Source organism: Bos indicus x Bos taurus, chromosome 10 (genome assembly GCF_003369695.1).
Source record: "Bos indicus x Bos taurus breed Angus x Brahman F1 hybrid chromosome 10, Bos_hybrid_MaternalHap_v2.0, whole genome shotgun sequence".
Taxonomy (NCBI): domain Eukaryota; kingdom Metazoa; phylum Chordata; class Mammalia; order Artiodactyla; family Bovidae; genus Bos; species Bos indicus x Bos taurus.
In genome coordinates this window covers 21,959,118-21,980,054 of record NC_040085.1, presented here as the reverse complement: position 1 = coordinate 21,980,054, position 20,937 = coordinate 21,959,118, and the positions used below count along the sequence as shown (strand labels likewise).

At 38.5% G+C, this 20,937-nt stretch overlaps 1 protein-coding gene and 1 pseudogene across 1 annotated transcript; one reads left to right on the top strand and one right to left on the bottom strand.

The window, feature by feature from the left end:
* The first annotated feature begins 3,220 nt into the window (after positions 1-3,220).
* Positions 3,221-4,162, top strand: LOC113899618 (olfactory receptor 4F3/4F16/4F29-like). Its single transcript, XM_027552872.1, has one exon. The coding sequence runs from the start codon at positions 3,221-3,223 to the stop codon at positions 4,160-4,162; it is 942 nt and encodes a 313-aa protein (XP_027408673.1).
* A 15,819-nt stretch (positions 4,163-19,981) lies between these two features.
* Positions 19,982-20,937, bottom strand: LOC113899617 (annotated as a pseudogene).

Below are 20,937 nucleotides of genomic sequence, written 5' to 3'. Positions count from 1 at the left end.
TTGACGTACTCCTTTTCCTATTTGGAACCAGTCTGTTGTTCCATGTCCAGTTCTAATTGTTGCTTCCTGACCTGCATACAGATTTCTCAAGTGACAGATCAGGTGGTTTGGTATTCCCATCTCTTGAAGAATTTTCCACAGTTTATTGTGATCCACACAGTCAAAGGCTTTGGCATAGTCAATAAAGCAGAAATAGATGTTTTCCTGGAGCTCTCTTGCTTTTTCCATGATCCAGCAGATGTTGGCAATTTGATCTCTGGTTCCTCTGCCTTTTCTAAAACCAGCTTGAACCTCAGGAAGTTCATGGTTCACATATTGCTGAAGCCTGGCTTGGAGAATTTTAAGCATTACTTTACTAGTGTGTGAGATGAGTGCAATTGTGCAGTGGTTTAAGCATTCTTTGGCATTGCTTTCCTTGGGATTGGAATGAAATCTGACCTTTTCCAGTCCTGTGGCCATTGCTGGGTTTTCCAAATTTGCTGGCATATTGAGTGCAGCACTTTCACAGCATCATCTTTCAGGATTTGGAATAGCTCTACTGGAATCCCATCACCTCCACTAGCTTTGTTTGTAGTGATGCTTTCTAAGGTGCACTTGACTTCACATCCAGGATATCTGGCTCTAGGTGAGTGATCACACCATCGTGATTATCTGGGTCGTGAAGATCTTTTTTTGTACAGTTCTTCTGTGTATTCTTGCCATCTCTTCTTAACATCTTCTGCTTCTGTTAGGTCCATACCATTTCTGTCCTTTATGGAGTCCATCTTTGCATGAAATGTTCCTTTGGTATCTCTGATTTTCTTGAAGAGATCCCTAGTCTTTCCCATTCTGTTGTTTTCCTCTATTTCTTTGCATTGATCGCTGAAGAAGGCTTTCTTATCTCTTCTTGCTATTCTTTGGAACTCTGCATTCAGATGTTTATATCTCTCCTTTTCTCCTTTGCTTTTCGCTTCTCTTCACAGCTATTTGTAAGGCCTCCCCAGACAGCCATTTTGCTTTTTTGCATTTCTTTTCCATGGGGATGGTCTTAATCCCTGTCTCCTGTACAATGTCACGAACCTCATTCCATAGTACATCAGGCACTCTATGTATCAGATCTAGGCCCTTAAGTCTATTTCTCACTTCCACTGTATAATCATAAGGGATTTGATTTAGGTCATACCCGAATTGTCTAGTGGTTTTTCCTACTTTCTTCAATTTAATTCTGAATTTGGCATACCATATATTGTAAATTTTATATATATTACTAATTCTAGACATCAAAAATGAAAAGATAATGGGAAAAGAAATTCATATTTAATTACAGTCATAACAATTTATGTACTGTTAACAAAGAAGCAGCAATATAATTGCTTTATGGTAGCTTTGGGTAGTTGATGCAATTTCTTCATGGCACCCCTGCCTATATGATAGTGAATAAATCATTATAAAATTTTCATGGCATATAGTATTGCAGTCATATTCATAACAGTGTTGGAAACATTGCTGTATTTTTAAAAAGCCCACTTACCAGTGACTATAGGCAGTTTGCAGTTTCTCCAGTTGAGAGAGATAGAGAGGGATACTGTATGGTAAAGTAATTTTTTGGAAGCACTTATAAAAGAGTAATAAAACTAACAAATGATTAATTTTATATTAAATATTACTCACATAATATCTATATAAAGATAAGTTATCCACTTCAAGACAAGCCATTCTATTAATACGTGTTCTACATGTAAATTTTTGCATCTTCCTATATCTATGCAAAAATCACATCTATGGAGACTTTAACTGTTCAAAAACAGGTTGTATGAATGTCAACTGTATATATTATTTACCCTTTCAACAAAAATTTTTTGTGATTTTAATTTTTAATACATTGGGTTGAGGGAGAAGTTTTGGTACTTAACTTTATGGGGCTTGCAATCCAGATGGAATGGAGACATTGAGTAAATAACAAATTAGGAAAGGAGAAATTGTATAGATAATAAATTCCATTTGTGACCCAAAAGACTGTAATGTACCAGGCTCCTCTGTCCATGGGATTTGCCAGGCAAGAACAGTGGAGTGGGTGCCATTTTCATCTCCAGGGAATCTTACCAACCCAGGGATCAAACCTGCTTCTCCTGCTTGGCAGGTGGATTCTTTACCATCGTGGCTTCAAAAAGCCTGTGGCTCAGTGGTAAGGAATCCACATGCAATGCAGAAGCTGCAGAAGATGGGAGTTCAATCCCTGGTTTGGAAAGATCCCGTGGAGGAGAGCATGACTACCCACTCCAGTATTCTTGCCTGTAGAATGCCATGGACAGAGGAGCCCAGCAGCTACAGTCCATAGAGTCACAAAGCGTTGGACATGACTGAAGTGACTTCACACCAGGGAAGACCTTTCATCATGTTATGAATTTCATAATTTTAAGCTTTTCAAATCATGCATAAGTACTTTAAAGCAGTGTTTCTCAAATTACTTGTGCCAAAGGATAGGTTTATTTTGATAAACTATAAAAACAGAAACTTTAGTGCCACTGTGATGTCAAGCTGCTAGAGAAGTTTCTAAATATTCAGTCACAGACTCTCAACCAAATATGGCACAAACTGATAATGGACACTTCACAGACTTGCACCTCTCTGTGTGGGCCACTTTTTCATTGCTTAAAGGAGTTCCGATATGAATGGTCATAATCTCTGCCTTCAAGAAGTTTACAGTCCCCTTGGTGAGTTAGAACTGTACTTATTCAATATAATACACAGGGTAGTAAAATAAATGGCTAGTAATAATAAAACGAGAATTTGTAGATGTGGTAAGCATCTGAGTAATATTGAAGATGAAATATTCCCACAGGAAGGGCCAGAGGAAGGTAACTTCCTGAAAGATTGCAATAGTGATTAGTTCTATATGACTGAGGTAGGCCATATTAATTTAAAATCCAAAGTCAAAAGGTTTGGGGTTGAATTCCTGTTACTCTTGTTGACCATCATGTATTTCAGGAGTAATATCAAAACACTCACTCGGAAAGGAAAAAGAAGGTATTAAATGGAAAGCCAACTTGGGGGTGGAGAATAGCTCCACATGACAGCAACTAATTTTTCTGTGTGATCATGCTGCAAAGGCTGTGAGGTAATTTTCATGCAAAAGTAGAAATAGGTTTGCATGACTTTGGTTTATCTTCTACTTTATTAACATAATCATTGTAATTTACATTTTTCTGTTGTCCTTCAGGTAGCAAAACCTACAAAGCCAATGTATGGAGCAAATCAGTCTATGGTGTCAGAGTTTGTGTTCCTGGGACTCACCAGTTCCTGGGAGATTCAACTTCTCCTCTTTGTGTTCTTCTCTAGTTTTTACATAGCAAGCACAATGGGAAACTTGCTCATTCTGCTCACTGTTATCTCTGACCCTCACTTACACTCCTCCATGTACTTTCTGTTGGCCAACCTCTCCTTCATTGACCTGGGATTTTCTACCATCTTTTCTCCCAAGATGATTTATGACCTTTTCAGAAAGCATAAAGTCATCTCTTTTAGTGGCTGCATCACTCAGATCTTCTTCATCCACATCATTGGTGGTGTGGAGGTGGTGCTGCTCATAGCCATGGCCTTTGACAGATATGTTGCCATATGTAAGCCTCTCCACTATCTGACCATCATGAGTCCAAGGATGTGTGTTTTCTTTATAGTGGCTGCCTGGATTATTGGCCTTATCCACTCCATGGTTCAACTAGCTTGTGTGGTAAACTTACCCTTCTGTGGCCCAAATGTGTTGGACAGCTTTTACTGTGACCTTCCTCAGTTGATCAAACTTGCCTGCATAGACACATACCAACTAGAGTTCATGGTCACAGCCAACAGTGGATTCATCTCTGTTGGCTCCTTCTTCATTCTGATCATTTCCTACATTATCATCATTCTCACTGTTCAGAAACAGTCTTCATTGAGTTCATCCAAGGCTCTGTCCACACTTTCAGCTCACATCACTGTAGTAGTCTTGTTCTTTGGTCCTTTGATGTTTTTTTATATATGGCCATTTTCCTCCACACACCTGGGGAAGTTTCTGGCTATATTTGATGCAGTTCTCACTCCTTTCCTGAATCCTGTTATTTACACATTCAGGAATCATGAAATGAGGGTTGCAATGAGGAGAGTATGCAAACAACTAGTGAATTACAGGAGATCTCTAAAGTGATGAGGGATTTCTTCACTGTATTGTGAAGAGCTCTTGTTGATTACTCATGTTTAGTGTTGATGGTCACACTCAGAAAGAATCTTCTGTTTGTCCTTGATTTGATTACACAAAGATATTGAGTCCATTTTGTCTTTCACTTAGGAAGCAGAGACATTCGCCTTTGAAAAGAGACTTACATATAGAGTATTTAAAATCAAAGTATACAGAAACCTTGAACCTAAATTCTTAAGGAATAATGTATATAAGAAGTAATTTTTAGAAATACCTTGGAGGGAAGATTTCTTTAAGGCCTTCAGAACAGGGAGAAATATCTCCTAATCTACCCTAATTTGGGATAACTTCTATTTACCTGGAATATATCTGCAAACACCCTATTTCCAAGTATGGCCATATTCATAGATATTGGGGTTTAAAATTTCGACATGTCTATTTGGTGGACCCAAATCAAGCCACAACAGTAGTATAAGTAGTATAGATATCTGAAAACAGAAACAATTGTAGGATAACTACCTGTTAATGAGTGCAAATATATTAATTTTGAAAATAAATAATAGAACAAACATTCAGTTCAGTTCAGTTCAGTCGCTCAGTCATTTCGGACTCTTTGCAACCCCATGAATTGCAGCACGCCAGGCCTCCCTGTCCATCACCAACTCCCGGAGTTCGCTCAGACTTGCGTCCATCGAGTCAGTGATGCCATCCAGCCATCTCATCCTCCGTTGTCCCCTTCTCCTCCTGCCCCCAATCCCTCCCAGCATCAGAGTCTTTTCCAATGAGTCAACTCTTCGCATGAGGTGGCCAAAGTACTGGAGTTTCAGCTTCAGCATCATTCCCTCCAAAGAAATCCCAGGGCTGATCTCCTTCAGAATGGACTGGTTGGATCTCCTTGCAGTCCAAGGGACTCTCAAGAGTCTTCTCCAACACCACAGTTCAAAAGCATCAATTCTCTGGTGCTCAGCTTTCTACACAGTCCAACTCTCACATCCATACATGACCACAGGAAAAACCATAGCCTTGACTAGATGGACCTTTGTTGGCAAAGTAATGTCTCTGCTTTTGAATATGCTATCTAGGTTGGTCATAACTTTTCTTCCAAGGAGCAAGCGTCTTTTAATTTCATGGCTGCAGTCACCATCTGCAGTGATTTTGGAGCCCCCAAAACTAAAGTCTGACACTGTTTCCACTGTTTCCCCATCTATTTTCCATGAAGTGATGGGACCAGATGCCATGATCTTTGTTTTCTGAATGTTGAGCTTTAAGCCAACTTTTTCACTCTCCACTTTCACTTTCATCAAGAGGCTTTTTAGTTCCTCTTCACTTTCTGCCATAAGGGTGGTGTCATCTGCATATCTGAGGTTATTGATATTTCTCCCAGCAATCTTGATTCCAGCTTGTGCTTCTTCCAGTCCAGCGTTTCTCATGATGTACTCTGCATATAAGTTAAATAAGCAGGGTGACAATATACAGCCTTGACGTACTCCTTTTCCTATTTGGAACACACACTAACTTTTCATAAGTAATTAGCTATACCTTTAATGGAGTATTTAAAGTCAGCATAAGGTGCAAAAAATTACTTTTGTAAGCTAAAGAATCTCTAAGTAGGAAAATTACACATAAAAATAACATTTCATTCTTTTAGTCAGGAGCAGAACAAATACATCAATATAAATTTGTCATGTCATTCTAACAGGGAAATCCAAATTCTAGGAAGGAAAGTTATGACCAACCTAGATAGCATATTCAAAAGCAGAGACATTACTTTGCCAACAAAGGTCCGTCTAGTCAAGGCTATGGTTTTTCCAGTGGTCATGTGTGGATGTGAGAGTTGGACTGTGAAGAAAGCTGAGCACTAAAGAATTGATGCTTTTGAACTGTGGTGTTGGAGGAGACTCTTGAGAGTCCCTTGGACTGCAAGGAGATCCAACTGGTCCATTCTAAAGGGAGGTGGGAGGGGGGCTTCAGAATTGGGAACACGTGGAGAATTCATGTTGACGTATGGCAAAACCAATACAATATTGTAAAGTAATCAGCCTCTGATTAAAATAAATAAATTAAAAAAAAAATAAATAAAGGAGATCAGTCCTGGGTGTTCTTTGGAAGGACTGATACTAAAGCTGAAACTCCAATACTTTGGCCACCTGATGTGAAGAGTTGACTCATTGGAAAAGACTCTGATGCTGGGAGGGATTGGGGGCAGGAGGAGAAGGGGACAACGGAGTATGAGATGGCTGGATGGCATCACTGACTCGATGGACATGAGTTTGAGTGAACTCCGGGAGTTGATGATGGACAGGGAGGCCTGGCGTGCTGTGATTCACGGGGTTGCAAAGAGTCGGACATGACTGAGCGACTGAACTGAACTGAACCGAGTCTTTATTCAATACAGTATTTGGCGGTAAAACATTCCTAAGTTAAGAAAAATAAACCTATCAAAACTGAACTATGCAAACTTTGCCAAAATATTAATATGTTTCATTTTTTTCTTTTCAGTATCATTATTTAAATATTATATAGTTTAATTTATATTTATATTCATATGTATGAATATATGACCAAGGCGAACAATTTACTTCTTGAAACTTCATTCCGCATTGTATTTTTTCTTTTAATATTCTCTTTCAGACTTTGGAATAAGCAGACATTTTATTGTAGGATAAATTTGTCCTTTTATTTTCCTTGATGAACAAAACCAGATCCTATTATGTTGCATTGCTACTCATATTTTGAAGGACTATTCTAATACAGTTTCATAACCCATTTTATGACTTTAGCTAAAGTAATTAACATTTATTTTACCGACAGGACTGTTAAAAAAAAAGAATGACAATAATTTAAGTGGCAAAAACTGATATTTTTTAATTAAAAAGAACTTAAAAAATTAAAGTATAGTTGTTTTACAATGTTATGTTAGTTTCAGGTATACAGCAAAGTGACTTCAGTGTGTGTGTATGTGTGTGTGTGTGTGTGTGTGTATGTATGTATATGCATTCTTTTTCAGGTTCTTTTCCATTACAAGTTATTACAAGATATTGAATACAGTTCCCTGTGCTATACAGTAAGTAGGTCCTTGTTGTTTATCTATTTTATATATATACGAGTGTGTATGTGCGTATGTGCATGCTCAGTCATGTCTGACTCTTCGTGACCCCATTGACTGCAGCCTGCCAGGCACCACATGTATATGTCAATCTCAAACTCCTAATTTCTCCCTCCCCAACTCTTTCCCCTTTGATAGCCACGTTTGCTTTCTATGTCTGTGAGAAAGAAATAAGTTTTGTAAATAATTTCATTTATATCATGTTTTAAGATTTCATAAGTGATAGCATATGATATTTGTCTTTCTCTAACTTACTTCACTTAGTATGAAAATCTCCAGGTCCATCCATGTTGCTGCAAATGGAATTATTTCATTCATTTTAATGGCTGAATAATACTTCATTGTATAAATATATATATATATAGATATATATATATAAACACCATATCTTCTTTATCCATTCATCCATTGATGGGCATTTAGGATGTTTCCATGTCTTGGCTATTGTACACAGTATTTCTGTGAACATTGAGGTAAGTGTAACTTTTAAAACTAAAATTTTCATCTTTTTTTAGCTATATGCCCAGGAGTGGGACTGTTGGATCATATGGTAATTCTATTTTTAGTTTGGCAAAAACTAATTTTATTCAGAAACTACTGCAATATGGAAAAAGAGATCTCAGTATGGAAGTGTGGTCAATTCCCAGGCTTCCTTGGTGGCTCAGTGGTGAAAAATCTACCTGCCAATGGTCTGGTCTGGGAATATCCCACATGCTGCAAAGCAACTAAACCCATGCACCACAGCTATTGAATCTGTGCTCTAGAGCCCAAGAGCTGCAACTGCTAAGCCCTTGCGCCACAACTACTGAAGCCCGAATGCCATAGAACCCATGATCTGCAACAAGAGAAGCCACTGCAGTGAGAAGCCCATGTGCCACAGCTAGACAGTAGCTCCCACTTGCTGAACCTGAAACAACCTGTGCAGTACAGAAGCCCCAGCACAGCCAAGCATAAATGAATGAAATTATATACACAGAAATGAGGTCAATTTCCAATACAATTAAAACAAGTGGGAATTTACTGCCAAAGAGCAGCAGTTGGGGGAAGGGAGCATGACAGTGAATGGAAATACCTAAAGATATGAAGAATTCCTGCTAAACTGACTTTACAGGTGCTTACTAAGGGCAGGAAAGGATGATCAGATATCAAGAATAGAGGTTTAGAAATTTTATTAGGTATCAAGGCTGGGGAATTTCTTCTATAATAATTTAGCAGGATTCTCGCTACAACTGGGCTATGCAAGCCCATCAGGGGGGTGCCCCAGATTGAGGTCTAGTGGAGACGAGGGCTCAGAGGAGTCTGAATAAAGTTTGGTCAAGAACAGTGTCTTTGCCAACTTAAAGGTGGAAAACTGAGAATCTTCTGTCATATATAATTATTTATTAACTAACAAAGCCCAGGAACACTGTAAATATAACCCCTAAGGGCCACAAACATTCTATTTACTTACACCTTTTTTAAAGGTAGCAAACATTATTTTTAAGTAGCAAAAGTGAACACATTTGCTAACATGAACCAAAGAAATGAATGCTCTAGAAAGGTATGTCACACACACACACATACACACCTTCACCATGACCAATGCTTCAGTACTTAATCTTATTTTAAAAATTACCCAGAAAAGATCCACTAATTACTTTATTAAAAGTAAACCAAAATTTTAAACAAGTAACAATCATAGAGGTTATATTCCAGTGGACTCATTATAAAACTGTCAGAATTATAATTCTAATTGATTAATAAATTATTTTACATTTTCCAGAATTTTAAATCCTTGTGTTATATACCATTTTGATAAGATCAGGGAGAGGATGCATACCTATTTTATAAAAAACATTATCAAACCTACCTGTGTTGTATAAGAATTTATTTTGATTATTTGAATTTGAATTCTCATATAAAAATGCTCTGAGTCATAATTTCTTTGAGAATTTTTTTTTGAAAAAGATGGCATATATAAAACAGTAAAAATTCAGTTTTCCTTGTTAGGGGGAAATTTGGGGAATATTAGATTCAAGATAGTACTTAATCTCCATAAAGCAATACTAACAGAATTCCTTTAAGAGGCTTTATTTTATTTACTAACAAATCCTTGAAGTAGGAAAATACTTCATACTTATACAGTGAAGGATAAAAACTCCTCAATTCTTTAAGCATCAGTTCAGTTGCTCAGTCGTGTCCGACTCTTTGAGACCCCATGAATCGCAGCATGCCAGGCCTCCCTGTCCCTCACCAACTCCCGTAGTTCACCCAGACTCACGTCCATTGAGTCAGTGATGCCATCCAGCCATCTCATCCTCTGTCGTACCCTTCTCCTCCTGCCCCCAATCCCTCTCAGCATCAGAGTCTTTTCCAATGAGTCAACTCTTCGCATGAGGTGCCCAAAGTACTGGAGTTTCAGCTTTAACTACATTCCTTCCAAAGAAATCCCAGGGCTGATCTCCTTCAGAATGGACTGGGTGGATCTCCTTGCAGTCCAAGGGACTCACAAGAGTCTTCTCCAACACCACAGTTCAAAAGCATCAATTCTTCGGCGCTCAACCTTCTTCACAGTCCAACTCTCACATCCATACATGACCACAGGAAAAACCAAAGCCTTGACTAGACGGACCTTTGTTGGCAAAGTAATGTCTCTGCTTTTGAATATGCTACTAGGTTGGTCATAACTTTCCTTCCAAGGAGTAAGCGTCTTTTAATTTCATGGCTGCAGTCACCATCTGCAGTGATTTTGGAGCCCAGAAAAATAAAGTCTGACACTGTTTCCACTGTTTCCCCATCTATTTTCCATGAAGTGATGGGACCGGATGCCATGATCTTTGTTTTCTGAATGTTGAGCTTTAAGCCAACTTTTTCACTCTCCACTTTCACTTTCAAGAGGCTTTTTAGTTCCTCTTCACTTTCTGCCATAAGGGTGGTGTCATCTGCATATCTGAGATTATTTCTCCTGGCAATCTTGATTCCAGCTTGTGTTTCTTCCAGTCCAGCGTTTCTCATGATGTACTCTGCATATAAGTTAAATAAACAGGGTGACAATATACAGCCTTGACATACTCCTTTTCCTATTTGGAACCATCTGTTGTTCCATATCCAGTTCTAACTGTTGATTCCTGACCTGCATACAATTTCTCAAGAGGCAGATCAGGTGGTCTGGTATTCCCGTCTCTTTCAGAATTTTCCACAGTTTATTGTGATCCACACAGTCAAAGGCTTTGGCATAGTCAATAAAGCAGAAATAGATGCTTTTCTGGAACTCTCTTGCTTTTTTCATGATCCAGTGGATGTTGGCAATTTGATCTCTGGTTCCTCTGCCTTTTCTAAAACCAGCTTGAACCTCAAGAAGTTCATGGTTCACATATTGCTGAAGCCTGGCTTGGAGAATTTTGAGCATTACTTTACTAGTGTGTGAGATGAGTGCAATTGTGTGGTAGTTTGAGCATTCTTTGGCATTGCCTTTCTTTCACACATAAAACTACTAGGCTCAGTTCTGGAATTTCAGCTACAGATCAAGACTTAGATATACAAAAAAATTAAAAGTATAGATGGATACACAAAATCTCAGATTGAATCTCTAATCAAATTTCTATTCTACTTCCAATGGAAATAAGACAAATAGATAAAAAAGGAAACAGACAAATAGGTTGAAAAATAAAGGTCAACTAACAAACCAAATTCTCTATTAGCTCTCATCTGATAGCAAATACATCCTCATTATCCTAAGAGAACTACCAAATGTTTTAGGTGTTACTGAGGTATTCCTGGGTTTTTAAGGGATATAAGCCCTAGAATGATGACATCCAGTGCCCCTCTAATCTGGTAGTTAGAGTCCTTACTGGTTGTGAGTCCATTATTAACACAGCAGAAAAGAAAGCATCAATAAGCTATGTCCATTTGGTAATGTAATTCACCCTTTGTCCTAATTGGGAAGTATCTCATATGACTAAATAACTGAATATATTCCTTCTGTTGATCAATTGAATTGTTATAGTCACGGGAATTCCATGTAGTCATGAGAATTCCATGTGGTCATGATACTATTTAATAGTATATGTGAAAAAGGAAACTGTACAGACAGTATTTCCTAGAAATGCCACATCTCATTTTGTAGACTCTGGAAGCACTTGCACATTTGTGTACCACATGTAAAAATATTTGTTAGTACCTTGTGAAGCAGATTTTGGACAAACTCAAATATCCATTAATAAGACAATGTTAAACTGTTTTGATGGTAATTTTTAAATTACCTTCTCATATATAATTTTCACTGTGTCCACTATGCTCTGTAAAACTGAACTTTGTGGATGGGTCAACCAAAGGCTCTTGCCGTCTGGTTTCTGCTTACGTAAAGCTATTGGACGGAGAAGGCAATGGCACCCCACTCCAGTACTCTTGCCTGGAAAATCCCATGGACGGAGGAGCCTGGTGGGCTGCAGTCCATGGGGTCGCTAAGAGTCGGACACGACTGAGCGACTTCACTTTCACTTTTCACTTTCATGCATTGGAGAAGGAAATGGCAACCCACTCCAGTGTTCTTGCCTGGAGAATCCCAGGGACGGGGAAGCCTGGTGGGCTGCCGTCTATGGGGTCGCACAGAGTCGGACACGACTGAAGTGACTGAGCAGCAGCAGCAGCAAAGCTATTGGAAGCTATTGCAGGAAGGTGGAGGAGAAGAAAGTGATATGATAATAAGTCCCTTATCTTCCTTCCTTCTGAGTTTTGTTTTGGCAATTACTGCATTTCTCCACCAAAGCTCTATCATTGGTGGCCTTCTCCTGTTGCTCTGGCTCTTTCTCTGAGTTATGGTCCTATACCTCCCATTGTCCCTCAGCTTTAGGTGCAGTAATGCCTCTCTGTTGTTGCTAGTCCTGGTAATCCTGGCTAGTCATCTAAATGGACTAGATAGCCATTTGGTGAATTTCAGTCAGCTCCTGCCCCTAGCCATTCCAAGACTTAATCAGTTGCACATGTGCAAAGCAGCCATGGTAACAGGGATGGAAGCTATGCAAGTGCTGAATACCATAGACTTCCCCTTAACAAAGCTGATCTGTGTACGCTCATAACAGAATCCCAACTTGCCAATGGAGGAAACCAATTAACATCATTTCCTGGGGAAAATAGCTAGATACTTGGTGATACATTGATTACACTGGACCTCTTTTATCATGGAAGAGGCAATGATTTATCCTAGGAAGAATAGATACATATTTCACAATGAATTTGCATTAGTAGTCTGCTATCATGGCTTCATACTGTATCAATTCAGCTAAACCAGAACTGTGTTTCCAGAATTTCCTTCCATGTATGTTCCCACATTAGGGTTCACCACAAGGAAAGTTTGTTTGGGATTTGGAAGAAGAAAGTGAAATAGTAGCCATTTTTGTTCTGAAGGCCATGACAGGTAAAGTACTGTTACAGATCATGCATGGTGCTGGCTCACCTTGCTGGTGTGGGACAACAACTTGGGCCTGCAGCTCCTCTAGTTCTTACTGGATTTCCACCTCAGTTCTTCTAAGTCCTGGCCAGGAGCATGTTTATGATGAAGATCATCAGCCTACTCAGCAGGTCACCTGCATCATCAAAATTGGAAGCAATGAGAGACCGAGATGGTTCTAGTTTATCTTGATCTTCATTTCCTGTCCCCTTCCCTTCCAGAGGTTCTTCAGGCTTCAGGATCAGCATGAGGTTAAACGGCCATAAACTTATACTGCTTAATGGTCTCCACCATTGCATGAAGTCTAATGCCTTTAAGAACTCCCTATTCTAGTCACTCATGTGATTCTACTCTGATCAAACTCTGAATGGTACACCTTCAACATGTTTATCAGCCTAGTCTTTTAAAGATTTACAGAATGCCTTATCCTTTCCATGATATCTGCCTAACATCGAATCTTACTAGGGGAAGATAGAAAATCAAGTATAATAAGGAGCCCATATACATATGGAACTCATTCCATTTATATGTACTATCAGTTAAAAGCAACTAACTTGATTTGTGGAATGGCCTGCAGAGGTAGAGTTACCATGATAGTTGGAGCACCACTCTGATAATGACATGCTGTACTCTAGGATGGTCTATAAGCCTGTGATAAGCTACAGAAGCAATTTATTATTTTTCTCCTTCTGTTTAACATTTAAAGAAGAGTTAGTACCTATCCTCCTGAAACTATCCAAAAAACTGCAGCATAAGGAACATTTCCAAACTAATTCTGTGAAGCCACAAACACCATGATACCAAAACCAGATGAAGATAATACAAAAAAAGAAAATTACAGGTCAATATCACTGATGAATATAGACACAAAAATCGTGAGCAAAATGGTAGCAAACCGAATCCAGTAACACATTAGAAGATCATACACCATGGTCAAGAGGGATTTATTTTAGGGATGCAACCATTCTTCAATATCTGCAAATCAATCAGTGTGATACACTACATTAACAAATTGAAGAATAAAAACTATATGATCAAGAGATACAGGAAAAGCCTTTGATAAAATTCAACACTCTTTTAAGATAAAAACTCTCCAGAAAGTGGGTAGGAGAGAACTCACCTCAACATAATAAAGGCCATGGGCTTCTCTGGTAGATCTGCAATGCAGGAGACCCCAGTTTGATTCCTGGGTTGGGAAGATCCCCTGGAGAAGGGATAGGCTACCCACTCCAGTATTCTTGCCTGGAGAATCCCCATGGGCAGAGGAACCTGGTGGGCTACAGTCCATGGGGTTGCAAAGAGTCAGACATGACTGAGTGACTAAGCACAGCATAGCACAGCACAGCACGTTACAAATCTACAGCTAACATCCTACTCAACAGTGAAAAGCTGAAAACATTTCCTCTAAGATCAAGAACAACACAAGAATTTCCACTCTTACCACTTTTATTCAACATAGTTTTGGTAATCCTAGCCACAGCAATTAGGGAAGAAAAAGGAAAACAAGGAATCAAAATTGGAAAAGAAGTATAATTGTCACTGCTTGCAAATGACAAGATATTATATATAGAAAATCCAAAAGATGCTACCAGAGAAGTACTACAGATCATCAATGAATTTGGTAAAGTTGCAGGATACAAAATTAATATACAGAAATCTGTTGTATTTCTATACACTAATAATGGAAGATCAGAAAGAGAAATTAAGGAAACAATCCTATTTACTATCACACTGAAAAGAAAAATATTACATAGAAATAAACCTACCTAAGAAGGAAAAGGGAGAAGGCAATGGCACCCCACTCCAGTACTGTTGCCTGGAAAATCCCATGGATGGAGGAGCCTGGTAGGCTGCAGTCCATGGGGTTGCTAAGAGTCAGACACGACTGAGCGACTTCACTTTCACTTTCCACTTTCCACTTTCATGCATTGGAGAAGGAAATGGCAACCCACTCCAGTGTTCTTGCCTGGAGAATCCCATGGATGGAGAAGCCTGGTAGGCTGCAGTCCATGGGGTTGCACAGAGTCGGACACGACTGAAGCGACTTAGCAGCAGCAGCAAGGAGGCAAAAGATCTGTACTCTGAAAACTGTAAGATACTGATGAAAGAAATCAGAGATTACATAAACAGATGGAGAGATATACTATGTTCTAACATTGGAAGAGTCAATGTTGTCAAAATGACAATACTACCCAAGGCAATCTACAGAATTAATGAAATTTCTATCAAAGTACCAATAGCATTTTTCATAGAATTAGAACAAAAAATTTTATATGGAAATAATTTTTTTGTGTTTCCTTGTATGGAAACACAAAAGACCCCAAATAACCAAGCAATCCTGAGAAAGCAAAGCAGAGCTGGAAGAATCAGACTCCTTCATTTCTGACTATACTAGAAAGCTACAGTAATCAAAACAGTGTGGTAGTGGCACAAAATCAGAAATAAAGATCAATGGAATAGGATAGAGAGTCCAGAAATAAACCTACACACCAATGGTTAATTAATCTACAACAAAAGATGCAAGACTATACAATGGAGGAAAAACAATCTCTTCAATAGGTGGTGCTGGGGAAACTGGACAGCTACATGGAAGAGGATGAAATCAGAACATTCTCTAACATCATTCACAAACATAAATTAAAAGTGGATTAAAGACCTAAATGTAAGATCAGATGCTATAAAACTCCTAAAGGAAAACAGAGCACTTTGACATAAATTGAAGAAATATCCTTTTGAATTTGTCTCCTAGAGTAATGGAAATAAAAGCAAAAATAACAAATGGGACATAGTAAAACTTAAAAGCTTCTGCATAGCAAAGGGGACCATAAAAACAACAACAACAAAAACCAAACAACCTATAGAATGAGTGAACAATTTGTAAACAATGAAAATGATAAGGAATTAATCTTCAAAATATAGAAACAATGTATAGAACTCAATATCAACAATTCAAAAAAAAAAAAAGGAGCCGATCTCAAAAGACATTTCTCCAAAGAAGATATACAGATGACCAAAAGGCATATGAAAAGATATTCACAAAGCTAATTATTAGAGAAGTGCAAATCAAAACTACAATGAGATATTACCTCACACTGGTCAGAATGGCCAACATCAAAAAATCTACAAACAATAAATGCTGAAGAGAGTGTGGAGAAAAAGAACCCTCCTATAGTGTTGATGGGACTGTAAATGGGAACAGCCACTATGGAGAACAGTAAGGAGATTCTTTGAGAAACTAAAAATAGAGTTATCATATGATCCTCCAGTCCCACTTCTAGACATATATCTGGAGAAAAACATAATTCAAAAGGATACATGCACCCTAAAGTTTATATCATCAGTATTTACAGTAGATAAGACATGAAAGCAACCTAAGTGTCCATCAACAGATGAATGGGTAAAGATGTGGTGGGTATATATATATATATATACACACCTGGGAGAATCAGTTCAGTTCAGTTCAGTCACTAAGTTGTCTCCAGCTCTTGGGGACCCCATGGACTGCAGCATACCAGGCTTCTCTGTCCATCACCAACTCCTGGAGCTTGCTCAAACTCATGTGCATAGAATCGGTGATGCCATCCAGCCATCTCATCTTCTGTCATCTCCTTCTCCTCCTGCCTTCAATCTTTCCCAGCATCATGGTCTTTTCCAATGAGTTAGTTCTTTGCATCAGGTGGCCAAAGTATTGGAGCTTCAGCTTCAGCATCAGTCCTTCCAATGAACATTCAGAGCTAATTTCCTTTAGCATTGACTGATTTGATCTCTTTTAAGTTCAAGGGACTCTCAAGAGTCTTCTCCAACACCACAGTTCAAAAGCATCAATTCTTAAGCACTCAGCTTTCTTTATGGTCCAACTCTCACATCTATACATGATTACTGGAAAAACAATACCTTTGACTAGATGGACCTTTGTTGGCAAAGTAATGCCTCTGCTTTTTAATATGCTGTCTAGGTTTGTCATAGTGTGTCTTTCAAAGAGCAAGTGTCCTGGGAGAATAGAATAGTATGAAACACTCAGACTTTTCCCTAAAGAAACAGAATTTTATGAAGAATTTAATTTAGAATTTATATTTTCTCAAATTTGGCATATACAGGGCTGAATAAGTCTTTGTTCTGGGGAATGGGCTATACTGTTATCCTGTGCATTGTAGGATGTTTAGCAGCATTTGTGGCCTCTACTCATTCAGTTCAGTTCAGTTCAGTCACTCAGTCATGTCCGATTCTTTGTGACCCCATGAACCGCAGCATGCCAGGCCTCCCTGTCCATCACCAACTCCCGGAGTTTACCCAAACTCATGTCCATTGAGTCAGTGATGCCATCCAGCCATCTCATCCTCTGTCATCCCCTTCTCCTCTCGCTTTCAATCTTTCCCAATGTCAGGGTCTTTCAAAACAGTCAGCTCTTTGCATCAGGTGGCCAAAGTATTGGAGTTTCAGCTTCAGCATCAGTCCTTCCTTTGCTTACATCATTTCATTTACTGAAAGCTCAGTGCGCTTTCTCTTATATTTTAGTTTAGAGCATATTTTCTTCTAGTTTTTTGAAAGTGTTCATGAAATGTCATGGTTCTTTATGTAATTTTAATTCTATCTTTCATGGAGTCCTTTTAATACTATTTCAAATGCTTTCTCTCTCCTCACTCAGTCCTATGAAGCTTTGAATATGTATAGGAATTCTTTACCTATTGGCCTTGGTGGAAGTGGGAAGAATGTTTGCAATTTCCTTTTGCCTAGGTTTCAGATAATTATCAGATTTCAGTTACAGAAAAATTGTTCGAGTATAGCAGTGACAGTTACTAGCTCTTTACTTTCAGAGGTAAATATTCTTCAGTGTTTAATTCACCCTGGTTCTATACCTATAAATAGAGGCTAACTCCTTAGAGATGCAGAGTAAACTTAAGAGGTACAATTGACACTTGGCTATAATATTTCAATGTTTACTTCTGGGGTCTTCAGTTAAATATACACAATTTTACCATAGCTCTAGATGTCTCCATGGAACAAATGCATAAAACACAGAAAGAGAATGACTTCCTTGTACCATTTGCCATTTATCGTAGTAAAAATGAAAGTTGCTCAGTCGTGTCTGACTCTTTGCAACCTCATGTTCTTCTATACAGTCCATGGAATTCTCCAGGCCAGAATACTGGAGTGGGTAGCCTTTCCCTTCTCCAGGGGATCTTCCCAACCCAGGGATCAAACCCAGGTCTCCTGCATTCTTTACCAGCTGAGCCACCAGGGAAGCCGTTTATAGTAGTATATGTGGCTAATATGTTTTTAATGATATATATCATATACCAAAAATTTGAGCTGGGCCTTGACAATAAATTAACCCTGTGTCACTGTCTGTGCTATTGAGCTATTGTGTAAGGGATCACTTCACTTTATTTCCCTCAGACTCCTTTTTAAAGCTTCAAATGCCTCTTTATTCTAGAGTCCTTTTTAAAGTTAGTGACTAAGTGTGTATTTACCCTATTAGTACCTTTCATAATTTTATAGATTTAGGGTTTTGTTTATTTTTATATGAAAATTCTGCAATGAGGTGCACTATTTCACAGTTTCCAAATGGTCAAGGATATCTATAGTGCTGGACATTTCATTACATATCATGTCAGTCTATCGAGACTGTACCATGTCTCACTACCTCTACCTTTATCACTCTGATCTAAGTCAGTATCATCTCTTGCTAGAATTATTGCAATGACTTCTAATAATTTCCTTGACTGTATCCTTGAAACTCTGAAGGATAAAGCAGCCAGAGTGATCCATTTTCAGCTTACACTGAAAATGTAAGCCTGTTGTCCCCTAGTTCAAAATCCAGTTGCTTATCTCATTTTGTATAATAACCAAAGTCTTTATGAGGAGATATATATATATATGTGTATATATATATATATAATTTCAAGTAATGAGTCGGAAGCAAAATAATCATGTGTTAAAATTCTGACAAAGTTTGCACAGCTCAGCTTTGATGGGCTTATTAAAAAAAAACTTAGAAATGCTGTACTACCAAATATTACGTTAAACCAAGACTAGAGTTTTACATTCACTATCATAATAACATAACAAATTTATCTTAGAGTATTCATTCCACTTTGAACTAGAAGTGGTAAATATTACTATCCATCTATTGTTTAATTTTCTTAGCATAGATTCTGTTGTTCAAAAAATTGACTGTAAACAGAAGTTGAAGAAAAGATGAAAGAGAAGAAAAAACTATTTTTCAAAAAATAAATACAATTATGTAAAACTTTAAGTTCTTTTAAGTTCCTTATGGAGCTGGGGTGTGGTATGTATTACAGCATATACAGTGTTCCTTACTGTGGGTCACAGTTGAAAATATGAAAGAAACTTCTGTAAGTGACTCCTACCTTTGCCATTTAGTTATTCTCCCTTCACTCACATTCCAGGGCTCAGCTCCCAGGACCAAAACAATCAGTCTTTCAAAACATGAAACTTATAATAATTACAAGAGGGAAATTTTAAAGGGGCAACATTAAGGAAAGTTAAAAGGGAAAAGAGAAGCAAATTCTGGGAAGTGGGGAAAGGAGGAGGAATAATGGGATGGGAAGGAAAAGAAAGAGGAGAGGGAAAGGGGGAATAGGTTTTCCTCCTCCAGAGACCATAAGTGGCTGGAGAAAATTAAAGAGGAAGACATAGGAAGAAAAGAGGTATGAAAATGTAATGGGATTTGAGCAGCATAATACTAATCACAGAAAAACTCCTCGTGTTTCTCAGCTCTTTGTATTTCAAGAACGGTTCCTTTGGTTTCTACTGAGAGATACGTGACCTCATACATGTTTGTTCTCAAAGATACTGGGTGTTTGCTCTTGAAGATTCTGCCATCTTTGCACAGCCCTGCAGAGAGCCAAAGGAAGGGGAGAATGTGGGCAAGCTGCAGCATGCAATAGGAAGGCTCAGTTCAGTCCTCACTTAGCACCCTATTGGGTGCTGATAAGAATTCCTGACCATGAGGCATGCTTTGTTAAAAGGAGCCAGACAGGTTCTCCCTGTTCTTAAGGCCTTAAAAAAGTGTTCCATGTTTTGTATTTCTAATAGTTACTTCACATAAACATTATTCCTTAGGATTTGAGGCTTAGATTACTATAATATTTGAATATAAATGCTTCATATATAATTCCTTTTCTCTTTTCAAAAGTGAATTTCGCTACCTCCTAAGTGAAAGACAAAGTGGACTTGCTATCAGTGTGCATAATAAAATCAAAGTAGCATAAAGAAAAGTTTTTCTCTGAGTTTGATCATCAGCACTGAACATCAATAATTAAAAAGGGCATTACAATACAGGCATCACTAAAGAGATCTTTCTATAACTCACTAACTGTCTGCATACTCTCCTCATTGCCACTTTCATTTCTTGATTCCTGAATGTGTAAATGACTGGATTCAGGAAAGGAGTGAGAACTGCATAAAAGATGTCCAAAAACTTATCCAGGTGTGTGGAAGGAAATGGCCATGTATAGATAAAAATCAAAGGACCAAAGAACAGAGCTACTGCAGTGATGTGAGCTGAAAGTGTGGACAGAGACTTAGATGAACTACCTGAAGAGTGTTTCTGAACAGTGAGAATGATGACAATGTAGGAAATGATCAGAATGAAGATGGAGCCAATAGAGATGAATCCACTGTTGGCCATGACCATGAACTCTAGTTGGTATGTGTCTATGCAGCAAGTTTGATCAACCGAGGAAGGTCACAGTAAAAGCTGTCCAACACATTTGGGCCACAGAAGGGTAAGTTTACTACAAAAGGCAGCTGAACCATGGAGTGGAGAAAGCCTATTATCCAGGCAGCCACTAAAAAGGAGATGCACATTCTAGGGTTCATGATGGTCAGATAGTGGAGAGGCTTACATATTGCAACATATCTATCAAAGGCCATGGCTATGAGCAGCATCATCTCCACACCACCAACGATGTGGATGAAGAAGATTTGAGCGATGCAGCCTCTAAAGGAGATGACTCTATGCTTTCTGAAAAGGTCATAAATCATCTTGGGAGAAGTGACAGAAGAAACTCCCAGGTCAATGAAGGAGAGGTTGGCCAACAGAAAGTACATGGGAGAGTGTAAGTGAGGGTCACAAGTCACAGTGAGAATAATGAGAGAGTTTCCCATCATGCTTGCCACATAAAATGTGGATGAGAACACAAACAGAAGTAGCTGGATCTTCCAGGAGTTGGTAAGTCCCAGGAACACAAACTCTGACACCACAGACTGATTTGCTCCATCCAT

Excerpts from the sequence above, each read along its gene's own strand:
- LOC113899618 (XM_027552872.1), top strand. The coding sequence starts at position 3,221 with ATGTATGGAGCAAATCAGTCTATGGTGTCAGAGTTTGTGTTCCTGGGA.